Below are 12,848 nucleotides of genomic sequence, written 5' to 3'. Positions count from 1 at the left end.
AATACATACTTTACACTAAAAATGGTGACATGGGAGTATAAGTAATAATGTCACCACCTTGTTATACAAATGTGACCAGTTTGTATCGTCATAAAATGGTAACATGTATGAACGCAGATATATCAATCTGATTTCATATATGTTACAGCTTATATGAGTACAGTGTTCACACAAAATTAACTGGTCTAACAAACAATTCATCTTCAGCCAAAAAAACTTCCCAAAATGTTTCACCTATTTCATGTGAAACCGTGGAATTCAAATGAGGCGCGGAACAGCGGTGTACATGGTATTGTCTTCTCCACATGCTTTCTTAGCCTTCTTATTTGGTTCGAAATTCCTTTTTTTACGTGCACTACGACCCTTTGTCGTACAACGTACTGGATCTAGAATTGAGGGACCAGTCGGCTGAACATTGGGTGGATGTTCGTTACGTAGTTCTTCTTCCATACTAAGTTTGGACAGTAACGACTGCACTTCTTCATTAGCCTTCACACACAGTTTCTCAAAAATAGTTCTTGCCTCAACCACATTGTGGCATTTAGTGATAAGGTGGTTGGTAGCTATCAACATTGAACGACGCTAGTTGATGGCGTCATTAGCAGCGCTTCTTCGAATGTCGCTTGGGAGGAGCCTCTCCCACACAGCTGTTTTTGAAAATTTTGTCCATCTGCGCAATATATACCTAGACGGTATCTCTCCCACAGAATGCATGTGGAGGACGCGGATGATGTGACTGCAGAACATTCCCATAACTTGGAACTTTCGGCAAGTACATTCAATTAACTGATCAGAGCAATTATAAGTAACATGATATGGCCCTTCTTCATAAACAACAGGTTGGACGCGGTACACCAATAGAGGATCATCGACTGGTAAGATAGTGGCCCGAGTCCCCATGGCAAGAGCGAATTCTCTCTCAAAGATGCCAAAGAGATCGACAGTATAAATTTGAGATGCATGCAGCAACAAATCAGCAAGAGGGTACACGGAGGTTGGGGTAGATCTTATACCGTTGAATTCTTTCCGCTCCTCCTCACTTCTCCATCTTTTCACCGTGGTTTCAAATATCCCAAAGAAAGCGGTGACTGAAGTGGTCTTTGAAGCTTGGAAACCCATAGGATGGTTTGTGCTCTCGCTCCTCTGAGACGATAATATCCCAGCTGAAAAGTATTCATTGTTCAATGCAGTGCTCCATTTCACTCGATGTTTATATAATCTCTTAAACCATGAATGGCCCTCTAATCCATAGTCTTTCAACATTTTCCGCCAAGTTTCTTCAAATTCAGGCACATTGTAACAACCGTTAAGACATTTGTTGAATAAGTTCTGGAACGGCCGATCACCCTTTAATTTTCCAAAGTGAGATATGGCGTTTTGTTGAATATGGCATTGGCATAATCTATGTCTTGATGTGGGATACACCTGTGGACATGTCACCGTTGTTATATGTGATCACCAAAATATCAATTCAGATGGTTACATCTGCCGTGTTCATGGTTTAGTGCATAAATGTAACTATTTTAATGGTCAGTAATGTGTCCACTTTCGAGTGTGTAGAATATAACAATTGAAAAAATGGTAACATGTTAATTATAAATATAAATGTTGATAGGTTAGACAAAATTGTAAAGAGTATACAAAGTTATTTATATGATGTGTCAAGATCTTATACCGCCAACATTTATATATGAAGAAGGTGACATTTGATAAACCTGGTACAATTTTAGTGTCAAAGTCGTTAAAATATAACCACTCTTTAGATTGATATCATGAGGGACATAAATCAGGTCATATGGCAACATATTAAGAGAAATAGAAAATGTTGGTAGTTTAGTCAGTATTGTAAGGAGTAAAAACAAATATTTTTATGAAGTGTCAATAACTTATACTGGTAACATTTATAAATGAAAATGGTGAAGTTTGTTAAAAGGAGGCACATATATGAGCTCAGATGGTGACATGGTAATTACAATAAGAAATGTTGGTTGCTTAGACAACAATGTAAGCAGTATCAATTTTTTTATGTTGGTAACATTTCTATATGAAAATGGTGTCATCTGATAAATGTGTTACAATGTTACTTCACATGGTTTAAATGTCACCACTTTTCATATTGATTGAACGAGGAACATATATCGGTTCATAAAAGCAACATGTAAATAAGAAATACAAATGTTGGTAGCTTAGACAGTAATGTAAGCAGTATAAAAGATTATTTATAAAACGTGTAAAAAACTTATACAGGTAACATTTATAAAGCAAGATGGTGTAATTTGATAAAAGGAGGGACATATATCTCTCAGGTGGTGACATAGTAAATACAATGAGAAATATTGGTTGCTTAGACAGTGATGTAAGCAGCAAAAAAAATAATTTATATGAAGTGGCAAAATCTTATACTTAGAACATTTAGTCGGACAATGGTGTCATCTGATAAATGTGTTAAAATGTTACTGTCACAGTGGTTAAGATGTTACCACTTTAAAGGTTGGTAGCAGGAGGAACATATACCAGCTCAGGTGGTGACACTGTAATTAGAGCGTAAAAATGTTGATAGCTTAGACAGTACTGTAAGGTGAACTTGATAACATATATATGCAAAAATGGCGACATGGTCTTTTTAACATTTTAATGTTGTCAGCTCTACTGAGATAATGTCAAACCTCTTTGATGGCGTTTGCAATTGCTTGGTCTAGGTTAATGAAGATAGAGACTGGTCGGATTTCATCGCCCATGGATTCATTGAAGACTTTGAATAACCATTCAAATGATTCTTGATTCTCGTTGGACAGGAAGGCACAACCAAACATAACATTCGACCAATGATTGTTGATACCAACAAAGGCGCCACAAATAAGATTGTACCTATTCGTACGATAGGTAGTATCAAATATGATAACGTCTCGGTACAACAAATAGTCCTCTCTCATCATCGCGTCCCGCCAAAATATGTTACTTAATCTTCATTCTTCATTAAATTGGACACGGAAAAAGAAACTCGGCTCTTCCACATGCCTACTTGTTAACAGGTTGACCAATGTTGCTGCATCACCTCCTTCAATTTTTTTCATCCGTAGTCTATTAACATAGTTAATATGATCTCGCTTTGTGTGCCCAAGAAACTCATGACCACCAGCAGCAGCCGCACCAACTCTGAATTGCACAGAAGGGGGCACGTGCGCTTCAGTCATTGCCTTTATTAACTCGCCCTCCGCTTCTGAAATTTTACGCTCAGACCTATGGTGATGCTGCCACTCAGGGGGGGTTAACGGGTGATTGTGTTCAATCTTATGCTGCAGTACCTCCCATAATCCTTCCTCATTTACTTGCATCCTGACACAAGCCTTGCACTCACAGCGAGTAATTGAGACATTCCTCAAGTTGTTGTTGAAAATTTCAACGCCACCATTTAAACCACCTTTACTCTTGTTCCCGTGATTCCGTTCGCAAGAGCATCGAAAGTATCGCTCAATGAGCGGTCGATCTTTAATGTCAGCCCTACGAGATGTGGATTTCTTGACACTAAATCCAATCTGTTTAGAGTGTTTGATATAGAGAGCGTAAATGTGCTCCTATTTCGCAGCTTTGATTCCAAGAAGAGACCCAGAAAGGTCAGTACCTGTGACAGGAAATAACAAATTAAAAACGGCCTTTTGGAACAGTAGTCGAAAACCCTACTCTGCTCAAAACAACAAAACAACATACAATGTATTAAAAATTGGGAAACAAAATTGACAGAAAAATAATAGTAAATTAACGACGACAAGAAGAATATATAAATAGTTGTTCTTGTTTGTAAGATTTCGAAGTTCATGTTAATTTCGAAGGAATGCAAATATTTTGAACTAAGATACAGTAAATATCAATTTTAAGAGTATTATAATTATCGTCCCATATTCATCATCCTTCGATATCCATTAACAACAACACTTTATCAGCCCCATAAAAAATTACGAGCTTAGAATATTATGTAGAAGACAAACAAAAATAGAACACAAAATAATGAAAAACACAAAAAATCTTGCCCTAAATTGATCTATAATGCTCTAAATATCATCAACAAACACAACAAAAATATTTACCATCATAAAAAGGGAGAAAAACGAACCTTTATTTATCATCATCGTCACAAATTCATCGTCAGTAACGACTGGAACCACACTATCATCGTTATCAACAACACACATATTATCTTCTAAAACCGTCTCTAAGGCCAAGCAAAGTTCTTCCTCGACCATTTTTTTTAGTGAATAATATTGTTGGAATATGTGTCCTCAACAATAGTGCGATCACATGATTTAATATCATAATTAAATCTCATAATAAGAATACAGAAGGGATGATTCATTTTATAGTCAACTGATCAACATTAATCGGTAACGATTGGCTTGCTAGAGTTTGACGTTACTGTCGTAGGACGGTGGTGGTCAGTTGATCCCTTAAGGTCACACCTAAAGGATGATGCTCTTATCTGTAAAGTTGATTAATTGTATGAAGATACAAGTTAATCAATTCCTTAAAATTGAACAATTCTATTGTGAGAGAGAATATTTATATCATATTGTGATGTGATTAAATAAGATTTATTTTAGTAATTGAATAATTTATTACTAAAATTGATCATTGTTTGTGAAACAATAGAGATGAGAATGGATGGTTGATTATAATTATAAGATGTTGTGAATTATAATTATATGACCCATTTTATTTATGTGATCAAGTATCACTAGACAATTTGTTGTATGTAATTTAATTAATTTATAAAATGATATTTATGTTATAAATATGCATTAAATTAATTAATAATATGTAACATACTACATGTGACATATTGTGTGACAAATGACAAATTGACAAAATAAAATGGTAGTCCATTTTATACATATGGACCGAAATATTGTAGGTTGTAGAGAATAATGGGTGATTTATTTTAATGGTTAAAATTATAATAATCATGCTTATTGAAACATAGCCTTACACCTACATTTTTGAGAAGGCCAAAAGCAAAAAGCAAGATGTCAATTTTTGGCCTATTTGCCAATGCTCCCACCGGTAGCCTCCTCTTATTATAAGAGAATTGTTCTCTTATTTTGACTTACACATTCATTCATCAACATCACATGCAATCTCTTTCACTTAGTTCATCTTTTTCTATCAAAACTTGAGAAACTTTGATTCAAATTGTTCAATGAGATTACTAATATTATTAGCGTAATATATGAGTATTAGTAATCAATTTTAAGGTAAACTACTAAATAAATATCTAGGAAATATTATTTAGTAGTGATAAGGGTTAAATCTTGGGTGCAATCAAGAGGAGAATCTCTACATTGGGATTTTGGAGGATCATCCTAATATTCATTATAGCTCAAGAACAAGTGAAGGTAAGAGACCTTACTTGTACCCATAAATCCGAAAATAATAATGTAAGGGACATTATTTTTCTTATAAATCTCTTATTTTGTTATGCATGCACTAGATCTAAAGAACAAATAATTAAGAAGTTAATTAGTTCACTATTAGAGGAGTCTAATAAGATGTAAATAAACCTAACAAGTGGTATCAGAGCATAGGATATTGCATGCATAATCGGTTATTGTTTTTCCGAGTTAAAATGTTAACATATAAAACTAAAAATTTGATTTTTATGGAGATAAAGCCACGAAAATTTTTGCATGTTATATATTCTGGTCCTAAAATATTTTTAGGTCATTTTTATGATCTATTGAAATTTATTGCTCATTTTAATGATTTTATTACATTTTTATGAGTAAAATGAACTTTTATTCATTAAAATAAGTTAACCTTCACTACTGGCCGTGATATTTTATTATGACATCACATGAATATTTTATGTATTGCATGTAAAATATCATATTAATGTGATTAATATTTCATGATTTATGAATTTTTAGTGTAAAAATGGCATAAATGGAGGTTAAAAAGACTAAAAATGGTTAAACTTACTCTCTGACCTTGAAAATTTTATATGACCTCACATGAATACTTTACAAGTTGTGTGTAAAATCTCGTATTAATTGGATTAATATTGCATGATTTATGATTTTTAGGAGATAAAAATGGATTAAAAGAGGTAAAATGGTTAAAAATAGTTAAATTTCGAATTAGGCCATAAGATTTTTATATGTTGTCACATGCATGATTTACAGAGTTTATGTAAATTTTGAGATGAAATGATCTCATTTAGCATGATTTATGAATTTTTAGAGTAAAAATGGTATAAATAGTGACTATTTTAGCATAAATAGCTAAAACGAATTGCATGGTATGAGAAAATTATTTTAGGTTGCATAAATATCCCACTTATCAGATCTAAAGTTGTAAAATTGATTTTATTGATTTTTGGATACTTTAGATGTTTTATGAGATAAAACCGATAAATTACAACTATATTTTCTCGAAATTAATTCAAAAATTTTAACCATGATTTTTGACATTATGAGTGTCATGGAATTATTCCAGAATATTCAAAAATTTAAAATTCAAATTTTGAAATTATTGTAATTTAATTTTGATTTATTTCATAAATGTTATGTTTTTAAGGTCAAATATGAGCATAAAAATTAAATCAAGTTGAATTATTGACAAAAATATAGTGATGACTAATTTTTGAGTCCTAAGAGTGTTTGGATGATTAACTTGAGCTTAGATGTGATTTAAGTGTTAATTTGTGATTTTAAGAAGTTATTATCACGCATTTCCATAAAACTGGGTTATATATACGATATAAGTTAAATAGGGCGATTTGACACATAATTTGGCATGATAGATACATATTATAATGCTGCATATTTCAATTGTTGAATGTCTTTTATTTATATAATTTTGAATTATGTAATTTTATCTTAGTATGGCCTTAGTTTTAATCTATATTACCCGTAATGAAAGGGAATATTGATTCGGTTGTAATTTAATGTGATCTCGTATCACTTTTATTTTTTACTAGTTTTTCCATTTTACAAATGTATAATAGGAATAGCTTTGTATTTTTATTATTATCTGTAATTATGGAATTGCTTCATGACGGTGCCAATCGGAAAGGTGTTCCGACAAAGACGGAGTTCTTGGGAGGCGTGCCACTTGAAGATTCAAGGGACCAAAGGAGTTGGTTTTCGAATATGTAATAGATGATTTGATTTTCTATTTTTAGGAAGGCCATACTAGGAATTTTTATTATTGCTTTGCATTTCTTTTAATATGTTACATGCATTGCCAAATCGCCATAAACAACAACATGCATATCATATCGAGTCATCGACCGTGTCAATTACAATTATCGTAGTTCACCGCTTTAGTTCACTTAAAACGTGATAGATAATAAATTGACAAGACCTCTCACTTTTAATAATTGAGAATTAGCCTTACCAAATAGTAGAAACCATGAATCCCAATTTCATAAGGAAGTAGATTCGGCTCGCCGGGGTACTAAACTTGTTACGTTAGGTAAGTGGGTAGTAAAATGTTATTACGTTGAAATTTGGATTGAGCTCAACGGAAGTATTCGTGACCGTAGTCGCATGTGTTTCGGGCTAAAGATGAAAATTAGAGTAATTTTTATCGACCGAGAGTTCTAAAAGTAGAATCGATTAAGAGGTTAATCCACCGAGTTATATTAATAAGGGATGACTCGGCTCACCGTACCCGTATTAATATGAATTTGAATCTCAGAATCATTTATAATAGTTGGGTAGAGGTCACTATATAAATGCAATACTTGTTTACAAGTAATTTTAAAACGATAGATGTTAATTATTTCCTTCATTTCCGTTTTTGTAGTTAATTATATGCAATGAATTCATCTAATACTCCTACACCAATCCCCATTGATTCATGGCTCCAATCATTCGATGAAAAATGCTCCGAGTATGACAGACAATGATACGATTAGAGAATTACGCGTTGACATTGGTCAGGATGGAAATTTTTGCTTCTTTACCACCTCCACACCACCCACTCCAATTTTAATGCCCACCACTTTGGTAAGAAAATCTTGTGAAGAAAATCTCACTAAACCAAAGGCATCCTTGTTTGAAGAAACAAGGAGAAGTATTAAATTCAATGGGAGTTCTAGCAAGAGTGTCCTTGCAAATGAAAGGAGTATTAGTATTATTAAAGGGAAGGCAAAGATGGGTGAGAAACCCAAACCCGATAATGAATTGGAAATGGATAGTGGGACTACCAAAACCAAGACCAAGAAGCGTGCCCAATCATATGAGGAATGTCATTATTGTAATGTCATGGGCCATTGGAAGCGAAATTGCCCCAAGTATTTGGGAGATATCAAAGTTGGACTTATTATTCCAAGTGGGACTTGGAAATGTGGAAAAGCTAAACAAGAGTGATATATATCTCCGACAAGGAAATGGAGCTAGGGTAGCCACCACTTCAAGAGGGACTTATGTACTTGTTTTTTTTGCTAATAGCTCTACATAATGGTGATTATATACCCATTTTGTCTAAAATATTATTTCCATTTCTATGTGAGACATGAAAGGATTTATAATTTGCCATCAAAGACAATTGTTGTATTTTGTTAAAAATAGACATGGCTGTGAGCCATGTCACTTATCTTTATGATATACAAGTTTTAGACACTTCCAACTCAAGCAAAGATATCTTCATAATACAATCTAAAAGACTCATAACTAACAATCCAAATGATTTGTACATTTGGCTTTTTCGATTAGGTCACATAAATGAGAAACGCATTAAAGGCTAGTGTCGACTAGAATTTTTGGACCATTTGATTTTCAGTCATATGGAATATGCGAATCTTGTCTCCTTTGCAAAATGATTTGTACTTCCTTTAATGGTAAAGGGACACGAGCAAGTGATTTGTTGGGGCTAATACATGCCGATGTATGTTTTCTAATGAGCATCACTGCAAGGAGAATTTATGACTACTTCGTCACTTTTACCGATGATTTAAGTAGATATGGGCATATTTACTTAAACAAATATAAAGTGAAGCATTTGAGAAATTTAAGGAATTTCTAAATGATGTAGAAAACCAATTGAACAAAGTACTAAAGCATTACGATCCGATCGTAGTGGCAAAGATCTAAGTAATGAATTTGATTTATTAAAATATGGATTATGACCAAGTGTCACTACCTATAAGTTCAAACTAAAATGAGTCAGTTTGAGTTATTGAACTCAATTTTGGGAATTTGCAATCCAAAACGTGCAAGTAATTCTAAACGGATGGTCAACCAGGTGATACCTGAAATAGAGAGTCTATTTAACATATGACATGGATCAGACTGACATATTACATGAATCAAACTGCCATGATAGGGATGGTCTTTTATGTTCTAACACGTCAGTCTAGATAAACTTCCAATTACTTCACCACATATGTTTGTAACTCACAAAGCTATCTCTTAAGAAGATAGATGTATTTCTAAGAGATAGAATGAGAGTAGATTAGATTGTTACAAACATGTCTTATAGTTAATGTGTTACTTTGTGAAAGTAATGGAACTATATATATAGTTAATGTGTTACTTTGTGAAAGTAATGGAACTATAATCTATAAAGATAGAGTGGGAGTATAGCTCAGTGGGAGTTTTGCACACATGTCTTGTTGTTACAATATTGCTTTGAGAAAGTGATAGTATTACGGCCTTGTTACATACGAGCCGTAGCATTACAATCCGAAAATTGTTACTCAAGAGTAGATTTACTTTAAGGCTAGGGTCTCCTAAAAAGTAAATAGAGCTTTAGAGTACTTAAGTGCATAGATTGACATGAATATGTTAATCAAGATAAATTATGTTAGGAATTGCCGCATTTCATTTTAATGAAGAATGGCAAATGATATTATAAAAATTCGCTTTTCTAAAATGGGAATTTAGAGAAGGATGTGTTTGGAACACAAAACATTAGATAAAGATCTAAGAATCCTAACATATTTTGCGTAGCTTTCTTAAGTGATCCTAGAATGGTCTTAAGCAAGTATCAAAGGATTATACTTTTCGTTTATGTGATAATAGTGAATGGTTTCATTCACATGATTGAAGAATCATGATTATACATGAAGTTAAGTGGGAGCTAGAATTATTTCTCCATGTCTTATATGTTGGTAACATATTACTTATTGAGAATAATGTACCAATGCTCTCTTCTGTGAAAGAGTGATTGGAGACTTGGAAAAGGGTGAAAAGTATTCTAGATTTTTGAATCTATGAGAGAGAATATTGGCATAGAGTTGAGAGTCTTATGAGGATAAAATCTTTCGTATCTGTTTAACATCAACAAGGTCGAATAGGTTATTCATGTTGATGGAAGTGGAATTACTATGATGGAGTCATAGTCGTTCACTGAACCTATTAAGTTGTTGATCACATGAAATTGATTGCTAATGTTTCCGCCATTAGAATGATCATGTATGCCAACAGACGCACATGCCATGATGTGATATATGCCTAGGACATGATAAGTCAATAACAAGATAATTCCCATGATATGGCTTGTGAAAGCCTTAAAGAACATCCTTGAGGTTCTTGAGAAGAATTAAGGATTCGTTCATATGTTTGGATGATAAACTAGGTTATGTGTTGAAGGGTTGCACAAACTTTATTTTCCAAACCAAAAGGGATTTGTTGAAATCCTAGGATGTCTTATTGACTCAGGAGTAAGAGACTAGAAAAGTGTTTTAGTTTCGCGCATTGCAAATTCTACAAAAGGAATCTAAGTAAATTGTGATAAAATGGTCAATGTAGGGATTAAGGGTGAATCCCTCTAAAAATGACTTTATCACAGGTTAAGCGATAACAGTGGGAGCATCTTTTAAGTTAAAGAGCCCAATTCTAGTAAGAAGACTAGACAAATACTTAGAGATAAATTCAAGTTATTAGAAATAACATTGAATAGAAGGAAATAGCAATTGATAAAGTTGGAATATATGGATATAGGGTATATCCACTTGCGAAGCTTTTATTGCGTCTTCACTAAGTGTAAAAGGTACACTAAAGATTATAAGATATGAAGTAGTAATAGTGTATTGACTATTCATTAATGATAATCGCATTTATCGTTTGAGTTTTATTAAACTCACCCGTTACCTTGTTATATCCAAATGGATTGTAGAGACAAATTGAACCCCATTAAAGTGAACTAGATTGACATGGTATTCGCCCCTAGTTACTTATATGAGGTGACGTCTCGAAGTGACTAGAGTGTGATGCGATTGATGGCAAGTTCAAGTGCCATAGAGTCATATGGGATGACTAGTCGATCACATAGGCAGACTGTATGAGACACTCTGTCGGGCAGTGACCGCTTATAGAGTTCTGGTAATTCATAAAGCCTGGTCGTGACAAGAGCTACTATAGTATTCTTGTGAGTCAATTCTTTTGACTAGAGACTGTTCCCCAAGTTGGCACAAATTTCTGATGAGCTTTGATTTATGCTCTACGACTGTCGTAAATGAGGTCAAATGGGTATATTTTGGGTTATGATGAACTGTGGCTGAATGAAGGGAATAGTGCGATAGGAATTGTCCACCCCTTGTCAGGGTTGTTTGAAATCTTAAGGCCATTCGAGGAGTAGTTAACTAGAAATGCGTGGCCACGCTCGGAAGGTATCTATGGTAGTTAATTCCTGTCAGACAGTTACACTCCAGATCGAGGAAACCACTCAAGATATGATCAAATGCAAGTACGACCTGAGAGACACCTTGCATTGAGTGGGAGATTGTAACAGGACAAGAGAATTGGTGACGCACACTTGTCTCGGACAAGTGGGAGATTGTTGGATTATGTGTCCTCAACAATAGTGCGATCACATGATTTAATATCATAATTAAATCTCATAATAAGAATACAAAAGAGATTATTCATTTTATAGTCAACTGATCAACATTAATCGGTAACGATTGGCTTGCTAGAGTTTGACGTTACTGTCGTAGGACAGTGGTGGTCAGTTGATCCCTTAAGGTCACACCTAAAGGATGATGCTCTTATATGTAAAGTTGATTAATTATATGAAGATACAAGTTAATCAATTCCTTAAAATCGAACAATTCTATTGCGAGAGAGAATATTTATATCTTATTGTAGTGGGATTAAATAAGATTTATTTTAGTAATTGAATACTTTATTACTAAAATTGATCATTGTTTGTGAAACAATAGAGATGAGAATGAATTGTTGATTATAATTATAAGATGTTGTGAATTATAATTATATGACCCATTTTATTTATGTGATCAAGTATCACTAGACAATTTGTTGTATGTAATTTAATTAATTTATAAAATGATATTTATGTGATAAATATACATTAAATTAATTAATAACATGTAACATACTACATGTGACATATTGTGTGACAAATGACAAATTGACAAAATAAAATGGTAGTCCATTTTATACATATGGACCGAAATATTTTAGGTTGTAGAGAATAATGGGTGATTTATTTTAATGGTTAAAATTATAATAATCACGCCTATTGAAACATAGCCTTATACCTACAATTTTGAGAAGGCCAAAAGCAAAAAGCAAGATGCCAATTTTTGGCCTATTTGCCAATGCTCCCACCGGTTGCCTCCTCTTATTATAAGAGAATTGTTCTCTTATTTTGACTTACACATTCATTCATCAACATCACATGCAATCTCTCTCACTTAGTTCATCTTTTTCTATCAAAACTTGAGAAATTTTGATTTAAATTGTTCAATGAGATTATTAATATTATTAGTGTAATATATGAGTATTAGTAATCAATTTTAAGGTAAACTACTAAACAAATATCTAGGAAATATTATTTAGTAGTGATAAGAGTTAAATCTTGGGTGCAATCAAGAGGAAAATCTCTAC

General features: G+C 33.3%; 1 protein-coding gene across 1 annotated transcript; it reads right to left on the bottom strand.

Annotated features, from left to right (window-relative positions):
* Nucleotides 1-582: 582 nt before the first annotated feature.
* Nucleotides 583-4,241, bottom strand: LOC141589920 (protein FAR1-RELATED SEQUENCE 5-like). Its single transcript, XM_074410541.1, has 5 exons — nt 4,086-4,241; nt 3,623-3,682; nt 3,023-3,536; nt 2,515-2,531; nt 583-1,425 (listed from the first exon to the last, which is right to left on the bottom strand). Exons 1-5 carry the CDS (start codon nt 4,239-4,241, stop codon nt 583-585), a joined length of 1,590 nt encoding a protein of 529 aa, XP_074266642.1.
* Between the last annotated feature and the right edge of the window lie 8,607 nt (nt 4,242-12,848).

Source organism: Silene latifolia, chromosome 7 (assembly GCF_048544455.1).
Source record: "Silene latifolia isolate original U9 population chromosome 7, ASM4854445v1, whole genome shotgun sequence".
NCBI classification, from domain to species: Eukaryota; Viridiplantae; Streptophyta; class Magnoliopsida; order Caryophyllales; family Caryophyllaceae; genus Silene; species Silene latifolia.
This window is presented reverse-complemented; position numbering and strand designations above follow the sequence as displayed.

What these genes read in the sequence shown, in the direction of transcription:
- LOC141589920 (XM_074410541.1), bottom strand. Translation starts at nt 4,241, where the DNA reads ATGGTCGAGGAAGAACTTTGCTTGGCCTTAGAGACGGTTTTAGAAGAT. An exon ending in TTTTCTCCCTTTTTATGATG is followed by an intron (nt 3,683 to 4,085) that starts GTAAATATTTTT and finishes TGTTTTGAGCAG; the next exon opens with AGTAGGGTTTTCGACTACTG. An exon ending in TTTGTTATTTCCTGTCACAG is followed by an intron (nt 3,537 to 3,622) that starts GTACTGACCTTT and finishes CACTCTAAACAG; the next exon opens with ATTGGATTTAGTGTCAAGAA.